The sequence below is a fragment of the Onychomys torridus genome, chromosome 21 (assembly GCF_903995425.1).
Source record: "Onychomys torridus chromosome 21, mOncTor1.1, whole genome shotgun sequence".
In the NCBI taxonomy this organism is placed as follows: domain Eukaryota; kingdom Metazoa; phylum Chordata; class Mammalia; order Rodentia; family Cricetidae; genus Onychomys; species Onychomys torridus.
Genome location: NC_050463.1, coordinates 33,843,301 through 33,862,976, shown reverse-complemented (window position 1 = coordinate 33,862,976; position 19,676 = coordinate 33,843,301). Strand labels below are relative to the sequence as shown.

Here is a 19,676-nt window from a genome sequence, read left to right as displayed (position 1 = left end):
TGCTGGAACACTTTGGAAGAGCCACATTTGGGGAGGCTTTAATGAGCAGTCAGTCCTGTCTTCTCTGGGGAGAGCCCAAAGGCCCTTTACCATTCCAGCTTATCACTGAGGACTGGGAAGCCTCAAGTTCATTTCCACTTACCATCCACTTCATCTACCACCCGTCTTAGATAGTGACATTTCAACTTCCTTTTAAATGGCCTCGGACAAAACCATTAAAAGTCGTAATACCCAATCCCCTTTCTCGCCACAGGGATGATTGAGAATAAAGCTGGAAAGAAAATCACCTCTTCCTTGCGTGGAGAGGGGTCAGGTGAGAAGGAGGTTAGATGGAAAATTGAATAGCAGCACCCTCCCCTCTGAGGGCTGAGCTGTTCGGTTTGAAATGAACCCCCCCCCCCAGCCAGTCAGTGCAGAGCTGAGCTCAGAGAGTCGTGAGTACCACACCATCTGAAATTCCCATCACGACTCGGAGGGCTCAGGATCTTAATAGAATGAGAACCTTTATGTCATTTGCCATTTAAAAACACCCACCCGGCAGCCCGCTTCCTATATGCAGGTGAGCCGTGTGCCGTGTGCTTGTATTATGTGCTGGGTGATGTGTCCTAGCGTCTCACGGGACGTGATTGCACAGCATAAAATATGCCACCTGCACAGGCTAAGTTCTCTTTTCCCGTTGGCCCTGCCAGAGACACAGACCTTTGCAACAAGGCAGGCACCCAGGGCTGCTTGCCCCATAAGTTCCTTCATTTCCAAGGCAGCAAGAGGTCTTGGCTTCCCCTGGCCTGTGTCAATCCTACCAGTCAGCCCTCACAGAGGGAAGCTGAACGGAGATAATTAGCATCTGGATGCTGCCTTATTACAAGCCACAGGGAGAGATGTGTCAGCCACCGCCAAGGAGAAGCTTTTATGTAAGGTAGAATTACTGCTGGTTTGGAGCGAGAGCACAGAAGAAGAGGAAATGAGCCTTTGCCTAGCAGGTCAAGGCAAGAGTCACCCAGGCATGAATGCAGACACCAGAAGAATAACAGAGTCCAGATCTCCAGAGGTCTTGGGCACTGAGCTGGGAATTCTGGGTGGGAATGTATGCAAATTTTCAAAGAATGCCCGAGCTGAGGAAGGGGTCCTGGTGGAGCTGGGAGTGTGGCGCACTGAATCCTGATGCTGATGGGAGAGGGAGAGGTCTGTCCTCAGACAGTAGAAATGTTGAGTAGCCATTGTTTGCTCCACGCAAGCTGAGATAGAACATAACACTCTTGGCCACTCAGCCCTGTCCTAATTCTTTCCTTGGCTTATGTAAAGCCAGCAAATCACTGTGCATTTCCTGAGAAGGGTCCAGTGAGTTCCTCCAGGCCCTTCCTGTGCCCTGATGCTGTGTGTTTCCTTGGTCACCCCACAGGAGCTCTCTGAGAAGGACCTGCTGCTTTCTCGATCTCTCTGCTTCATGCCAGCCTGCTTCCTTGCAAGGCCAGCTACCCCCACAAGCACCAGGAAGCAGGCTCTAAGTGCAAGGGAGAGGCCCGACTTTGGCAGGGGTGGGCGTGGTGCTGCCCCTTAGGCCTTAGTGCCTGAAGCTGGTGGTCCTACGCATGGGGTCTCCAAATCATCACCTGTAACCTGGGAATGGTCATGTTGGACCAGTTTAATGTCTTAGGACCTCGGGACAGTCAGCAAGAGATTGCTTTAAAGCAAGTCTGGGCATAAAATCAAGTCTCCATGAGCACAGGGCCATTGTGGAGATAGTTCAAAGTTTTTGTTTATGATTACTGTGCATGAAAGCATGTGGGGGGGTGGTGTGCCCCATGAGTATATGTGGAGGTCAGAAGACACCTCGGTGGAGTGAGTTCTCTCCTCCTGGGGTACTGGGAACCAATCTCACATCTCCAGGCTTGCAGCAGAAAGCCTTCACCTGCTGAGCTGTCTCTCTGGTCCTGAATTTGGTAGATGATATGGCTCCTGGGCCAGCTCTACCGGTTGCTAGCTCGTGCCTTCCCACCAAATCCCTTCTCTTTGCCTTAGTCTCCTCATCCGTGAAATGGGGAAAAGGGGGGGGCGTGTTTAGAACAGCATGCGTGAAAATTTTATTACTACACACAATATAGCCACTATTCCATGGAACAGTCCTTTGCTTTAGGCCTTTAAGTTATAGGCTAAATATAAAAGTTGTCTCTACTATGAATCACATTTATAGTGTAATTTTAGCAGCATATAATTAGAAACAATTTTTCACTCACCTGTAATATTATTCAAGTTTTAGGTATTTTAAGTGTGATGATGACTCTTTTTTTTTAACTAGGTAAAATTTACATTTACAGATCTTAAGGGTATATTTTAATGAGTCTTAATAAATGCACATACTTGTTTAATTACCACACAGTCAAGATACAGAACATTTTCAGTTCTTCAAAATATTCCCCGGACCCCTTCCCAGTTAATTTCTACCTGCCACAGACAGCCCCTAACGGCTGCTCCAATTTCTATCATCAAAGATTGCTTTTATCCCATCTTAATCTTTTAAAGTTTATTTTTATTTCATGTTATGAGTGTTTGGGTGAGTGTTTGGCCTGCATGTATGTGTGCCCGCCACATGCATGCCCGATGCCCATGGAGATCAAAGGATAACACCATATCCTCTGGAACTGGAGTTAGAGATGGGTGTGAACCACCATGTGGGTGCTGGGAACCAAACCCAGGTCCTCTGCAAGAGCAACAAGCACTCCTAACCACTGAACCATCTCTCCAGGCCCCAGTCTTTCCCCACCTGTGTTGTGGAATATTTTAACTAGGCAAAGATGTGTTACATTTGCTTTCGCTGTGGAATATGACTTTGTGACTTTTGTTTATGCTGCATTTGTTTAACTGTGTAAAGATGTGTTGCACCTGTTTCCCCTTGCCTGCCTAAGGCACTTGATTGGTCTAATAAAGAGCTGAACGGCCAATAGCTAGGCAGAGAAAGGATAGATGGGGCTGGCCAGGCAGAGAGAATAAATAGGAGGAGAAATCTAGGCTCACAAAGAAAAAGAAGAAAGAGAGAAGGATGAGAGAAGGGAGGGCATGCCCACCCCGGGGCAAGAAGCCAGCTAGACACAGAGAAGCAGTGAAAGATATACAGAAGGAAATAAAAGTAATAGGTTGGGGATTTAGCTCAGTGGTAGAGCGCTTGCCTAGCAAGCATAAGGCCCTGGGTTTGATCCTCAGCTACACACACACACACACACACACACACACACACACACACACACACAAAGTAATAAGCCCCAGGGCAAAAAGGTGGATAAAGGGAAACAAGTTAAGTTAAAAGAGCTAGCCAGAAATGTGCGTAAGCTAGGCTGAGCATTCAAAACTAATAATAAGTCTCTGTGTATGATTTGGGAGCTGGTTGGAGGCCTAAAAGAAAGAGCTTGGTACACATCTTGAACATCATTTATATGATACCTTATAGAAGGTACTTTTGTGTATATGTGTGTGTGCCTGTGTATGCACATGTTCATGTGTGTGCATGCAGGTGCATGTGTGCACATGTTCATGTGAAGGTGCATGTGTGTACATGTTTATGTATGTGCAGGCGCATGCATGCATGCATGTAGAAGTCAGAAGACATCCTTGGGAGTTGTTCCTCAAGTGCCATTCATTGGGACTAGACAAGTAGGCTCCTCTGGCTGGCCTAGAACCCCAGGATCGCCTGTCTTTGCCTCCCAGCACTGGAATTCTAAGTACATGCCTGGTGGGTTCTAGGAATTAAACCCAGGGCTAGTGCTTTACCAACTGAGCCAGTGCAGCCCCCAGATGTGCTGTGTGTGTGTGTGTGTCAATGTTAACGGTTCTCTTAGTCACGTCTTTCTGATTCATTCATATTGTTGCGTACATCAGTATAGCTGTTCTCAGAGTCTGAGGGGCCTGGAACCAACTCCCCATGGATATCTAAACCTGTGGGTGCTACAGCCCTTGTACAAACTCCTATAAATTTGCATTGAATCCACACACATCTTCCCATATACTTCAAACCATCGCTAGACTACATATAATACCCACTCATGTCAATGCTTACAAATGTAAATAGTGTTTTACTTAGAAAATTCTGACCAGAGAAAAGTGCATGTTCAATAGAGATGCATTTCCCCCTCACTGCTTCCAATCCTCACGCATAGATCTCACCCATATGGCGGGGACATCTATTCATTTCCACTGTAGTATTCTGGTGCATGGCTAGAACTCAACGTGTTAGCCTGTTCTGCTCATAGTCTTTTTGGTTGCTTCTGATATTGTGTTATTGTGCTAGTTATCTTTGTTTTGTCAACTTAAGTTACCTGGGGAGAGGGACCCTCAACTGAAGAATTACCTCCATCAAATTTGCCCAAGGGAATGGCTGTGGGGCGGCATTTTCTTGATGGACGATTGCTATGGGAGAGTCCAGCCCACTGTGGATGGCGCCTGCCCCCCCCCCCCCGCTCCCCTCTCCCCCCGCTCCCCCCCTCCCCCTCTCCCCCTCTCCCCCGTTCCCCCCCCCCGCTCCCCCCTCTCCCCCCCCGCTCCCCCCCCCCCCCGCTGGTGGTCCTGATGTGTATAAGAAAGCAGTCCGAGCAAGTCATGAAGAGTAAGCTAGAAAGCAGCATCCTCCATGGCCTCTGCTTCAGCTCCTGCCTCCTGGTTCCTGCCTTGGCTTCCTCAATGATGGACTGCAATCGATAAGCCAAAGGAGCTTTCCCTTCACCTGCTGCTGTCGGTCCGTGTTTTTGTTTTGTGTTTTTCGAGACAGGGTTTCTGTGTGTAGCTTTGTGCCTTTCCTGGATCTCGCTCTGCAGACCAGGCTGGCCTTGAACTCACAGAGATCCTCCTGCCTCTGCCTCCCGAGTGCTGGGATTAAAGGTGTACACGAAGACAAACTGGAACAGTTGTTATGAGTAAATCTGCTGTAAATTAAAACAAAACAACTCCTTGTGCAGGCATGCAATTTCACTTTTCTTGTGGAAATGCGTAAGAGCAGGCTTGCAGGCACAGTGGACAGATATCTGTGTAAGTTTATCAGAAACTGCCAAGGAGTTTCCAAAGTGATGGCTCAATGTAAATCAGCAATGTAAAAAATGCAGCTGTTTCGCAGTCCATAAATATCTGCTGACTGTGAGACTTTCACTTTCCTAGTTATTGTAGTGTCCGTGAAATTGTATCTCTTGTAACTTTGATGTTTGTCTCTTTAATGATGCCGATCACATTTATGGTTGTGGGCCTTATTCTATGAGACATCTGCTCAAGTCTGATTGCTTTAGAAAGTTTGCTCATTTGTCTATTTGCTATTGATTTGCATCGATGTGAATATTTTCATCTTGCGTGTACCTTGCCTTCCTGTATTTTTAAATATATTTTGTGATAAATAGGAATTTTTAATTATTGGAAAATCTAATTCATGCCCATGGTAGTGGCACATGCCTTTAAACTTGGGGGAGCGGGAGCAGGGGCAGATGGAGCTCTGTGAGTTTGAGGCCAGCCTGGTCTACAGAGTGAGATCCAGGACAGCCAGGGCTACACAGAGAAACCCTGTCTCGAAAAACCAAAGAAAAAAGAAAAAAAAAAGGAAAAAAAAAGAAAAAGAAAAAAACAAGAAAGAAAACTTAATTCATTAGTTTGGGGAGGTTTATATTTTACAATGTGGATTTTTTTATTTCCTTTAAAAATTTTTGTGTAATCCAAAATATAACAAAGTTATACATAAAAATATAAATATTATAAAGTTAAAATTTCTTCTAGAAGTTTATAGTTTTTTTGTTTAGCTTTGTTTCCAACTTTAATGTTTATACGTATGTGTGTGGTATATTCACATGCCTGTGATAATGTACAGAGGCCAGAGAAGAGCATAGTGTCTCCCCCTGCCCCCCATCACTTTTTCACATCACTCCTTTGAAGCAGGGTCTCTCAATGAACCTGGAAATCCTTTTTCTTTTTCTCTTGATTGACAGCAAGTTCCAACAATCTTCCTGTCTCTGTTCCTCCCTGTCCTGGGCTTACAGGTGCTTGTACAACCACCTTCATCTTATCACACAGCTGGGGGGAGGAGGGTCTGAACTCTGGTCCCCATGTTTACACATCCAGCACTCAACTTCTGAACATCCCTCCAGTTCCCCTACCCCCTCTTTTGAAACAGGGTCTCACTCGCTGTGTAGACCAGGCTAGCCTCAAACACACAGAGATCCTCTTGGTTCTGTACCACCACACCCAGCTCTCCAGCCCCTTTTAATATTTGGCTTTAGTGACCCATCTTCAATTCATCTTTGTGGGTAAAATGATGTAGAAGCTTGAAGTTTATTTTTACCCAAATAGGGATATAGCTCTTTGAGGTACCTGATACCCCGACTTCAAATCAATTGTCTGCCCGTGAAATCTGCTTGCAGACACTGTCTTCTACCCCACTGTCTATTCTCAGGCTGGTCCACCAACTCGGTTCCTGTGACTTTATAGGCTTTTACTCAAATAGTGAGACTCCCAAACTTTTCTGTTTTCAAGGTGGTTTTGGCTACTCTAGATCCTCTGCATGCCCACACAATTTTAACAGCCTGTCTACAAAACACCTGTTGTGGCTCCTGCTAGGACTGTGCTTACTCTATATAGCAATTTATGGGGACCAGGTGCCTTTACCATTATGAACTTTCCTCCCACAGACATTTCTTTCTGTATTTGGTGTTTTTCCATTTCTCTTGATGTTTTATATTTCACGTCAAGGTCTTTGACTAAACTCATTTCTGAATATCTTACATTACATTTTATGAAATTATAAATGTAATAACTTTTTAATTTATTCATTTCTGCTGGTTGTTTCTATAGAAATATTTGTGTATCTATCCTATACCCTGAAATGTTGCTAGTTCCACTCATTGTGGTAGTTTTCACATAGGTTCCTTGGGATTTTCCTCACACACACACACACACACACACACACACACACACACACACACAAGTAAGGTTTCCTGTGAAACAAGGCACTTTCACATCTTCTTTCCTAACCTACGGGAGTTTTGTTTTTCTTGTCTTGTTGCATTGGCTAGAGCACCAATTTGTAAGGAGCAGCGTGGTGATGGAAGACCACTTTGCCTTGCCCATGACCTTCACGTTCAGGGTTTGTGGAGTAGGTATGGTGTTAGCCGGATAGTTATGGGGGCGGTTCTTTATCTGATTGAAGAAGTTTCTCTCTTCTTGCTTTGCTGAGAGATCTCATTGTGAGTGGCTATTGAATGTTGCCAAATGACTTTATGTGATGGTGGGTAGAACCATGGCAGCTTTTCTTGTTTATTCTACTTACATGGTGAAATGCTTTGATTTTGTAATTTTAAAGAGGACTTTGCTTTCCTAGGGTAAAACTCATTTGTCATGATGTGCTATCCTTCTATATTACTGTTCTGTTGGCTAATATTTTAAGGGGTTTTATGTCTGTGCTTTTGGGAGCCATTATGGGAATACACACACACACACACACACACACACACACACACACACACACACACACACCCCAGAGATTGGCAGCTTCCTCAGTTGCTCTCTACTAAGGATTTGGGCTCTGTTCCTAAACCTGAGCTTGCTGATCCCAATTGGCTACCCTGCTTACTTCCTATGGGGATTCCCGGTTTCTGCTTCCTGAGTGTTGAGATTACAGGTGGTATCCAAGGCTGCCTGGCTTTTCTGTGGGTGCTGGGGATCTGAACTCCTGTCCTCACACTTGGGTAGCCTTCGGTGAGTCACTTCTCCAGCCCCTTCTCTGCCTCCACAAAATTAGAACCTGTGGGGGAAGAGGTAAGGATCAAACCTGGAGCCACGTGCATGCTGGGCAGGTGCTCCTCCACTGAGTGACAGCCCCACCCATTCATGTTTCCTAATTGCTAATTTGTGCTCTTTTTTTCTTGACCACAGAAAGAAGGCTACTATTTAATTCTCAAATATCTGGGGCTTTAAAAGATATCCTATTGCTATTGATTTTATAATTAATTTCATTATGGCCAAAGAACATACTTTGTGTGGATGTGTCCAACCTGAGGCCCCTGGGCTATCTGTGTTCCACAGTAGTTATGAATACAGTCCGACACATTTGTAGATAACAATATCCCACTGTCAAAAAGTTTGACTTCCCTGGGAGTATACAGGATGTCAGTCTTTCTCATTTTCCCCCTTATTAGTGTGAATGTATGGTATGTGTGTGTGGTTACACATGCCATGGCACATGTGTGGAGGTCAGAGGACATTATAGAGTTGGTTCTCTCCTTCCACCTCTGTGTTGTGGGTTCTGTGGACCAAACTCAGGTTGCCAAACTTGCTGAGCCAACTCACAGACCCAGAAGTCAGTCTTCGGAAATGTAGTGATGACCCCCGAGTTCCTCAGCATACTGCTTGTCATAACAAACATGCCAGCAATACTTCAGACAAATGTGCAGTCTTCAGTTTTGAGGCTTAATATCTCAGAAAACCCTGTTAGCATGACATTGGCCGAGGGATGTGTCTGTCAGACCTTCCATCTCCCTAATGATTTTGTCTGCTTATTGGTAATTTTCTCTGGAAACAACCCATCATTTTTTTTTTTTCTACACAGAGCTCTTTGCTTTTTTATTGACAGGTGATGGCACAGTATGATAAAGAAATTCAACTCAAAATAAGCTCCCCCATCCCCCGCCCCTGCCACCTGCCCAAGCTTACTCCTCAATCTCCTTAAATAGTGTCCTCTCTGAAAACTGGCTGAAAACTCTCAGAGCCAGGCCTGAGAGACTGGAGACTCCCTGCCTCTCCAGCTCTCCGCTAAGCAAAGGCCCCTCAGGCACTATTCCTTACTTCTCTATACTCTTACTCAAGTATCCTGTTCTCACCCATTTGTTTCTCCTTCCTCGCCCTGCTAACACTAGGAAAGTCAGACTGGAGCAGGGTTCATCTGAGAGGCAGGGAGAGCGCGAGGATCTTAAGCCGTATTTGAACTTATTGACCCCAGTTTCTCTAACTCAGCTCAATCCTCCTTCCAGGTGCTGATATCACCAGTTCCCACTTTTCAGACAGGATCATGGAGGCAGAGGAGGAGGAGGTGCTGCCTTGGAGCCTGGGACAGGGCTAGCAGATGCTGGGCGCTAGGTTCTCCCAACCCAGAGATGGATGGAGGAGTTTGTGACCCCAGTGATCCTCCACAAGCTGGGTAGAGAACTCCTTCTGTGCAGGAGCTGGGAATATAGTGAGGCATGATGGGAGAATGGCTGCTTTTACATTCCCAAGTGGAGCAGAAATATTGTTACAAGCACAATGCTGATTTTTATCCTAAACTTTCACATTTAAAAAAAAAAAAAAAAAAAGAGCAGGGGCTGGAGAGATGGCTCAGTGGTTAAGATCACCAGCTGCTGCTCTTCCAGAGGACTGGAGTTCAACACTCACACGGTGGCTTACAATCATCCACTTCTATGAGATCTGAAACCCTCTTTTGGCCTCAGTGGGTACCATGTACACACGTGGTACACAGACTTACACACAAACAAAATACCCATACACACACACACACACACACACACACACACACACACACACACACACACACACCAAGAAAATTAAAATTTGTTTTAAAAAGCAAATGAATGAAAACTTCTAAAAAAGAAAGCACCTGGGATCTGTCAGGCAGAAAGTAGTTAATGGGTTGAGAGTATCACAGGGTATTCTGTCTTAGACTTTTCTGGAACTGTGAAACACAGATCCGTGTGAGAATTGCATGTTCCTGAGGGCAATATGGCTGTCTTCCCTTGTAGAGTATGTGACGCGCCTCCTTGCTATAGTGATGGTTACTGCTTCCTGAGATTGACTTGGCATTCGACCAAGGGTGATTGTCTGAGAATGGACCATCCTCGGGAATCTAAGGCATCTATCTTTCTCTATGCCGTAGGGAGTGGCGAACCTTTGTGATGAATGGAGTATAGGGACACCTTGAAAACAGTTAAAGTGTTGGGGAGGCATTGTAGTCTCTTGGGGTGGGGTCATTACCTGCACTCAGGCTGCACAGTGACCCCTGCTGCTGACAGACCAGCTGTCTTTGGAAGTGGTCAAGGCTCCAGCTCTGGCGATGCCCACATGGATGCTGACCGCACCAGTCAGGAGAACAGGAGGACCACCCGAAGCAGCCAATCTGTTTCAAGTACCGTTTTCCTCCTGTGATTTCCCCATCCTCCCCAGGAATCCTGCTGCGGATTCCTGGGGCATCTGAGGGCCAAGGACAGGGAAGTCAAATAGGAAAACCTATCGGAGCCTATTGATCCTGCTTCTCCAAATCCAAATCCCTGGGTCCACAAGCCACATCTGCCCCCTTCTGAGAGGCATCTTTTCCAACCCCACGATCACTGTCTTCTGAATGCCAGGCCTCCCTTCCGGTGGACCCCACAGCCCTCGCTGCACCCTGCCCTGGCTTCCTCTATCCAGTCTTGGAACCAAATGGAACGTTCTTTCCTGAACCAGATCTTAGCTTCCCATTCGCCACATCCACTTAGCAAACTGAGCTCAGGCTTCATGGTGCTACCAAGACCTCCTGCACCCACTGTTTGTTTTCCAGACTCTCGGCCCCATTCCCAGCTGCTAGACCCCTGGTTCACCTCCACATCTCTACATTGCACCAATCTTTTATTCCATTTTCACATGGGTATGTATATTTTGCATGTGTGTGGGCACACATGTGTGCCTGCTTGTGAATGAAGGCCCAAGGTGGATGTCAGGGTTCATCCTGTACCACTCGCCCACCTTACTCATCGAGACAGGCTCTCCATCAAGCCCAGAGCTCACTCACCCACATGGCTACTCTCCTTGTCTAGCTTGCTCTGGGGATCCCTGTCTCTGCTGTCCTAGGGTGGAATTACAGGCAAGCCACTGTGCCCACCTTGTATTTATGTGGGTTCTGGAACGCCAAACTTGTTCTCACAATTGTGTGGCAGAGTCCTTAACCACTGAGCCACCTTCCCAGTCCCATACCAGTCCATTCTTGTAGGCTGGTCCCTGCCAAGATTCTCTGATCCCCCTCGAGGACAGCTCTCTAGCAGCGTATCCTTCCCAGACCCCACCCACTTTGGAACTTCTCGTGGCCTGCAGATGGTTTGGTGCTAACTCTTGCCTCTGTCTCCCTTTCAGGCTGACTAGCTCCTGCTCCCACTGCACTGCCCTGGCCAGGCTCTGCTCTGGCCCCTCTGCCTCCCTTCCTGCAATCCTCTGCACATCCACAGCAATGGCACGCCAGGACTGCCCTTCCACCTGAAGGCCCCCTTGCTGCCCTCCCAGGGTCTAGAGCAACGCACTTGGCACATGGGTGGGTTCTCAAATACCATTTGTGGATGAATGAAAGAATGAGTGAATAAATGATTAATTACTTGATTTACAAGACACATTAAAATGAAGCTTTTAGTGAGCTGGAAAACAATTTACAACATGGAGACAAAGGAAATTGACACGGACCGAGTACTTGGCAGTATTAGAGAACTGTTCATTTTTAAGGAACCGTAAAATGTGTGGGTTTTTTTTTGTAACCCTCCTCTCTTATAGCTATGACTTGAATATTTCTAGATGAAATAATACATGTGTTTTTCAACATAATTGGCATGAAAGAATTACAAGATTGGCCATGAGCTGAGGGTGTTGAAACTGGGATTATTCTCCCTCTTTATATTTGAAGCTTTTTATTAATACCTTTTTTTTTCCTGACCCAGGAATGGGTATAGGTGGGAGAAAGCTTTTTTTTTTTTAAAGCCAGTAAAGATGGACATGATAAGCAAGCCTTCACACTCTGGGGGATCATTTTCAAGTCATCAGCTCTCTCCCCCTCTGTACATTTCCAGCAGCTTTCTCTGAGTGCTTTTGTAGCAGAAGACAATTTTACAGTCATTTTCATAGCATGAAAATACCTTCTCCTGTCAAAGCAGGAAGGCTGAGGGAATGTTCTGGGTGCACTATCTGCCCCCTGCTAGGGCTGTGTTTGCTTGGGCTTGCTCAAGGGAGGAAGAGGAGAAAGACGAACTCTCACTACCCTGGCAAGAAGGAGTCCCCCTGGGTCAGGAAGGAGTCTTTGTGTGCTGGGGGAGTGGGAGGGTGCTGTGGGCACATGCCTTGTGTCCATATCAAAGCACAGAGCTGTGCCCATACCTGCCACAGGCTGCAGCTGCTATTCTTGGGGAGCCCCTCTGTCTGCTGCCCACATAAAGAACACCTGCCCCATCCAAGAGCAGAGTGTCAGAATGGCCTAGGCATCCAGGGCAATACTGAGGATAGGGGCCCTGGATAGTCTGCTTTCCTTATTGGGAATGGCAGAGAAGTTTCCAGAAAAAAGTCTAGGGGCAGTCTTGTCCTCAGGTCACAGTGTCTGTCTCTGTCTCTGTCTGTCTGTCTGTCTCTGTCTGTCTGTCTGTCTCTCTGTCTCTCTCTCTCTCTGTCTCTCTCTCTCTGTCTCTCTCTCTCTCTCTCTCTCTCTCTCTCTCTCTCTCTCTCTCTCTGTCTCTCACACACACACACACACACACACACACACACACACACACACACAGACACACACACACACACACAGACACACACAGAGCCTCTAACCAAAGGACTAGCTGTTTTTCTGGCTGGGAGTCCACTCTGCTGCCTCTGGTGCAGAGAGCCCCTCATCTAGAATGGCTTTGCCTCCAACAGCCCATCCTCAGCTCTCCTGGATGTCTACTTATAAATTCATTTCAAGACCCAGCTAGGAACTGCTTCTCCCAGTCAGCCTTGCCTCCCCTTACAGGAAGTGCTCCTTGACTGCTGAAACACTGAGTGACATGATTCCTAGGCTGGACCTCCCTGACGTTTGGTGGATGGATGAGGTCAGCCTTCCTCTGGGATCCTGAGGGTTCTCTGAGCTACAGGCTGATAGAAGGAGGGTGAGCCAGGGCTCTTGGCTCTGGAGACCTCTTTTCAGTTTGGTGTTCCCTGTAGCATCAAATTCTGGTGACATTCACAGCTGTGCTGAGCCGGGGACTGACAGGGCCACCGTGGGAGACTTTAAACCCATCCAACAGTGAAAAGAGTGGTACGTAGTGCTGCGTCTTTGTAAGCCTGTCATGGCTCAGCTACATAGTGAGTTCAAGGCCCAACCGGGGCTACAGGAGGATGTATCGGGTGTGGAAGGGAAGGAGAAGGACTTCCTGGAGGAGGTGGCACATGAGCTGGGCCTTAAAGTATGCATTAAGATGAACACTTGCAAGGCAGAAGACGGGGTCATTCTATGACAAAGAAGTACGCAATGTCAGGCAGGAAAGCCCTTGGCATCTTAGGAACCCGCCAAACATTCCATGTGGTAGGACAGAAGTTGGGGGTGTGGGGAGAGGGTGTAAAGATGAACCCCTATGGGAAGCCTTGCTGCAGAGAACCTTCGTAGTAGCAAGCAGTCCAGGTGAATATGTGTAAGTATGGAAAATTCTCGACCTTGCGTTTTGGCAAGAAGGCTCCGGGGAGAAGTGTAGAGATGGCAGCCTACCACTAGGATCTTGGCAGCTGGGGGATCGCAGGGACCGAGCACAAGGCAGAAAGGTGGACAGACAGACAGACAGCTCCCACCCCGTGTTTCGTGGCTCTGGAGATTACTCAAGTTGAAGTAAGAGCAGAGAAACCGGAAGCTGACAAGCATCCTCCTGCTGACCTGTACTGGAGAAGGCTCCAGCAGCCTGGAGGCCTCTCAGTGCAAACGGTGCTGCCGTATCCTGTTGGCTGGGCGGCCCAGGCCAGCCATGGCCGGTGAGGCAGCGTGGAGTCCATGCCCCCCTGTTTCCTTGCCACTCCTCAGGGTAGGGCCTTTCTCTCCTTCACCCTTAGGCCCCCATGCCGGCCCATCCTTCTGCCGCTTTGAGAGGTTTGTGGAGGTTGGGGGGAGGGGCTGCCAATAAGCCCGGCCCTGAAGCTACTTCATATTCTCATTCCTCCCCTACACAGTGTGGCTTGGACATTGGTTTTAGATGTCAGGAGAGGAATGTGCTGGTCAATTTCCTCAGAAACGGCAGTGTAGGCTGGTGTTTTGGGGTGCTCATAATTGGGCTGTCTGGCTGTATACTTCCATACAGCCCACCCCTCACCTCTTGCTCCACGAGCTCTACCTCTGACTACCTGCAAATGAGGAGGTGTGGGCTACAGCCAGCCTCATCCCTGGGTGTTTGGCCTTGCAGCTCAAAAGGAAGAGGTGGAAACCTGGCCTGGTGGAGGCAAGCCTGTAATCTTAGCTATGGAGGAGGCTGAGGCAGGAAAATGTATGTTCAAGGCCTGCCTAGGCTGTAGAGTTGAGTTCAATGCTAGAAAAGGGGGAGGGGGTGTGTGGTTCAGTAGTAGAGAGCTTATCTAGTTAGCATGTGGAAGGTCCTGGGTTCAACTTCCCAACACTGTCCCTGCCCCCAAAGTCTCTGATGGACAGGATGCCCACTCCTTGTGGGGCCTGGAAGAGCTAAAAGATTACAAGATTGAGTAGACAGGATGAGGACCTGACAATTTGGGCCACTGTCCCTACCTCTCCACTAATTCCCTAAAAGTCTCTCTAGACCCTGGTTTCTTTTTCTGAGAGGAAGACAAGCCTGTCACAACTGTAACCACCAAAAAACCTAGGGCTAAGAAGCCAAGCGCAGGGCTGTGTGTATGGAGTGCAGTCCAGGTCCCAAAGACTAAAAGATGTACTTGTTTTTCTAAAGCCAGTGTGAGCCGGCAGGTGGCACCTGGAAAGCCAGGTCACTGCAGAGAAAGCAACCACTAGGGTGGCCCACAAAGCAGTAGGTGGTCCAGCCCACTCTCTGGTCCCTTCTGCCTGCCTCTCTACCCCAGTAGACATGGCTGGACTTCCGCCTCGGCCCAGCTCTATCAACAGCAGGTGGAAAGAATGCCTATGTGGGTGATGGTGCCCAGAGGCTCCAACTGGAAAGTCAAGTGACTCCCCACATCTCATATCTCCTTCCTGGAAGACCTGTAGAGTCAGTGTGCATCCTGAGCCCCTCTGTGACCTCTCTGGAGAGAAGACGCCACACTGGAGAGGACACTGGCTTTGGCCAAAGGCTGCTGAGACACCCCTGGACCAGAGGGTCTTACTGTGGCTAGGCAGGTTGAGCTGTATTTTGCAGAGGTGAGTGGGCCCAGAGATAAGCCTGATCCTGTCTTTCTCTACTTGACTCTTCAGGGTGCTGCCAGACACCCTGGATGAAGCCCGGTTTTTGCTCCTTGGTTCATGCAGCCCCCACCCCCACCCCTCTCTCTTCTCCAGCTCTGCTCCCGGCCTCGGGGCACACCGTCCCCCTTATCTCATTCCCTCATTCAGTTGAGCGGTGCCTCCTCCTGGAAGCCTTCCCCACCTCGGTTATGGTACTTACATCCCCCACCTGTCTGCATCACACACTTGTCATGCCTGCCTGCAAACTCCTTCCCATGAGCCACCAGATGTAGCTCTTTAGACCGGGACCAGCCTCGTGCTCAGCGTCACATTTCTAGACCCCAGATTTGGTACACAGTAGGTCACAATCCATGAGCTGAAGGGGGCTAGGAGGAGTCCACAGAAGAGAGGCTGGAGTCATGTCTAGGGACACCAAAGGTCCGAGAAAGGCCAATAGTTCTGTCATCACACTGGAGGGCAGAGTGCCCCTGGCTGCCAGTTTCTACCAGCCACTCTGGGATTTTCAGGCATAGACTCCTATTCAGCAGACAGAAACCAGGGGCAGAGAAGAAAGGGGTCCCAGGAAAGCTTTGCTGGAGCCCTTGTCCTGGACCTGTGGGGTCCCAGCAATGGACCCCCACTTCTGCCTGGCACTGCCCCTGCCAGGACACTGGGGCGGGGGGGGGGGAATCATAGGAAACCTCAAGACTAGTCAGGCTGGGGGCATGTGGCCACTCTTAAAAAGCCTAGAGCCACGATGCCGGCTAGAACTTTGCCAGCCCTCCTCCCCGCCCTTTCCCGTCTCTACCAACTCACAGAATGTGGGCTGGGTCAGTTTCCTGGGGTCCCCCTGAGACAGGGGCTTCCCTACCTCGGAAAGTCACTTTGGCGATCCGGTCACTTCTGCCTCGCAGCTCCGAGACCGTCTTGAGGTGGACGATCAGGGCCATGCTGGTGGGAGAGCCTGGGCAGTGCCAGGCAGAGCAGCAGGAAGGAGCTAGCTGGTTGAGCGCGGCTCACACACCTCCTCCTTCTCTGGCTGCTGCCGCCTCCTCCTGATGCTGCCCACAGAGACCAAGGCAACCAAAGTGAGCTGCTCCTTCAGCTCAGCAGAGCCGAGCAGCCCTGCCAGCCCCGCCCCTCTGAGTTGTTAGCCCAGCATGTGTGTTGGGTTGTGGTGTGTGTGTGTGTGTGTGTGTGTGTGTGTGTGTGTGTGTGTTGTTCACCCAGCGTCGGGAATGTACGCTGAATTCATTATTCAGCAGCACCAGCCCCTAGATAAAGCTCTGTCCAGCTTCAGGTGTCTTCTCTCAGCTCCTTGAATGGAAGCCCCTGCCACTTGGAAGATAGAAGGTCTGTTCCACTGAGGGCCAACAGACCGCAGAAGGCGTGAGGATGGGGTGGGTGTGGGGTCAGGGCACCTCTTCTCCTGGGGATCAGGAAGTTCATGATCTGAGTTTGGATTGGAGTGCTGGTGTCTTGAGGGGTTATCCACGATGGCTCCTGTTCTCTCTTGCTGATCACAAGGGTTGTGGATGCTCAGAGGGCTTGGGGAACATGGGCAGGCCAGGCCCAACAGCTCTGGATGGATCGTGCTGAGTCACGTAGAAAGCCTCACTCAGATGGAGATGTCTCAGTGGGTAGAGAATCTGCCACAGAAGCATAAGGACCTGAGTTTGGATTCTTGCATCTGTGTTAAAGATTGGTGCAGTGGCATGGGCTTCTAACCCAGCTCTGGGGTGAGGGAAGGGTGGAGACAGAATTCCTGGAGTTTAATGACCACCCAGCCTTATCTGAATGGATAAGCTCCAGGTTCAGGAAAGAGACCTGTTTTTGAATAAATAGTGACTAAGGAAGACAGTGGAGGTTGACCTCAGGCTTCCACACATAAACACATGAATATACCTATATGGATACATACATAACACACACACACACACACACACACACACACACACACACACACACACCACTCACCTAGAGTCTAGACACACATACCACACACTCACCTAGAGTCTAGAAAGCAGCTTCTATAGGGCAGCTTAGAGGATACACCCAAGGGCTTGTCCTTATGAAATACAAACATTAGAAGTAGCAATGTAGTGACCACCTGGCACTGCCCCTGGGACGTTATGTTTGTGCTCCTGGCATGCTAGGTTCTGGTGCTCTGTCCTGGGATGGGTTTGAATTTCAGGCAGCTGAACCTGAAATGGGGATCATCACCAGAGATACCCTTCTGGGAAGCCACAGGGCTTCTTCTGTGTGGGGTAGTGTGTAAGACTCAGGACACCAATGTTGTTTCTCTTTTTGGGGGCCCACCACCCAGCTCCCCAAATCATGCGGAGATGAATTCTCACTTATGAATGCCCAGCCTTAGCTTGGCTTAGTTTCTAGCTATCTTTTCTTAACTTAAATTATCCCATCTATCTTTTGCCTCTGGGCTTTTTCCATTCTCTTACTTCTGTAAATCTTACTCTTACTCCATGGCTTGCTGGTTGTGTAGCTGGGTGGCTGGCCCCTGGAGTCCTCCTCCTTCTCTGGTTGCTAGTTCTCTCCTCCCAGATTTCTTCTACTATTTATTCTCTCTGCCTGCCAGCCCCGACTATCCTTTCTCCTGCCTCGCCATTGGCCGTTCAGTTCTTTATTAGACCATCAGGTGTGTTAGACAGGCACAGCGACACAGCTTCACAGAGTTAAACAAATGCAACATAAACAAAAGTAACACACCTTAAAATAATATTCTACAACACCCCAACCTCCCCATCCCTGGCTGGGGACCACGAACTGGGGGAGGTGATGCAGTTGATGGGGGGTTTCCAGTGGGCAGAGAGCTACCTCACGACTCCTAATCAGCTGCTAGAGGTGACAGGATGGACATCTATAGAGGAACCCAAGGGACATCAGAAGACTGTCCACCCCCTCTTCCAGGAAGGGCTTGTAGAGAAAGGAGCCCAGGGGGACTGGATCCCCTGACCCTGGAGCCTGTACACCCTTGCTCATGTTGCTCACTCTTGGTGGGATGTCCCCCATCTTGTCCCTGCCTCCTGGCCTGGCTTAGCACAGGCCCATTCCCAGGGCTAACTCTGCACCTGCACTCAGATGGGTTTTGGGACCCCCTTTGTGTGGCTACTGATCCGGGTATCTCTCGCTGCCACAGGGTTGCTGCCTGTCCTCACACCTCCCCTGCTGACCCCAGGGAAATCCCCATACCTGAAAACTTCACAGGGTAAGAGTCAGATGTCCAATTAATATGAACAGGGCTTGGAAGCTCAGTGGCCTGTCAAAAGGCGTCTACAGGCTTTGGGCTGCAGAATGTGCAGAATGGGTCAGCAGGTGAGGACTCTTGCTGCCCAACCTGATGACCTGAGTCCTGTATGGTAGGAGAGGATCAGCTGGTCTTCTGCCTTCCAGATGGGAGCTTATCTCTTTCTTGTCATGGCGGTGGCTGGCCGCGTCTCTTCTGCCCCAGCCTTCCACCTCCCAGAATTCTCTTCTCTCTTGTCCTGCCTATACTTCCTGCCTGGCCACTGACAAAACAGCATTTTATTTATACAGAGCGATGTCCACAGCAACCATGTGCCCTCTCCACATAGATGATAATAAATAAATAAATAAATAAATAAATAAATAAATAAATAAATGTAATAAAAGGGTTTGAAGGTTTCAGGAGAGAAGTGCTAAACTTTCTCAGCTCACTAACAAAGTTACCGCCTCAATGGTTCAGCCTCCACACTCTAACCACTCCTTGTTCTTGACCCTATTTTTCTGTATGCTTATTTTCTTCTCCCTCCCCAATTTCTGCTCGCCTTTCCCACATATATTTAGTTACACCAAGTTAGAAAATTCTTAGAAAATGCATACATTGAATGCGAGCAAATATCTAAAAATTTAAAAGACCAAGTTTAATGCCCTTTAAAATTATACAGATTCGTCTTTGTTGGTAAGGCTCGGTGGTACTTAGCAGTCCCCTTCCTGAGGGCCCCCTGGTTGCGTTTTGCTGTAAAGGGTGAATTTTACGGAGCCTTTGCAGACCTGTGTACGTTGAGGGAAAATCCTACAGAGCAGCCCGAGGCACCGTCACCGAACCTCAGTTTCCCCGTCTGTAAGAAGACAGCAGTCCCAAAGAGCATATCTTTTTCTCCACCAGCTGACTATTCCAAAAGCTGCCCCCAATACACAAGTCAGAGTCCATGAGAAAAAACAGGCCTTAGTGATCCAGAGCAGCACAGGAGGGGGATGTGTCCGTGAGCTGGGCCAACTGGGATGCCATTAATGGGCAGGAAGTGAGTGTGTCACCTTGTAGAGCTGGGGTCATCGGAAAGTCTTCCTGGTGGATGTCACATCAGAGCTACAGGCCGCCTTTTAAAAACAACTTTCTTGGCCAGGCGGTGGTGGTGGTGGTGGTGGCGGTGGCAGCGGCGCACGCCTTTAATACTAGCACTGGGGAGGAAAAGGCAGGTGGATCTCAGTGAGACCAGCCTGGTCTACAGAGCGAGTTTCAGGACAGCCAGGACTGTTACCCAGAGAAACTCTGTCTTAAAAAAACAAAACCGAAACT

General features: G+C 48.6%; 1 protein-coding gene across 5 annotated transcripts in view; it reads right to left on the bottom strand.

The window, feature by feature from the left end:
* The window catches only part of Otof (otoferlin), a 100,653-nt gene extending 84,448 nt beyond the window's left edge, over window positions 1–16,205 (bottom strand). For 4 of the 5 annotated variants that reach the window (XM_036170934.1, XM_036170932.1, XM_036170935.1 and 1 more), the window contains exon 1: window positions 15,990–16,205. In XM_036170934.1, coding sequence (XP_036026827.1) covers window positions 15,990–16,068 — 79 coding nt within the window. In that variant the 5' untranslated portion in view covers window positions 16,069–16,205. The remainder of the gene's footprint in view (window positions 1–15,989) is intronic. The other variant, XM_036170933.1, reaches the window with a different exon arrangement.
* Between the last annotated feature and the right edge of the window lie 3,471 nt (window positions 16,206–19,676).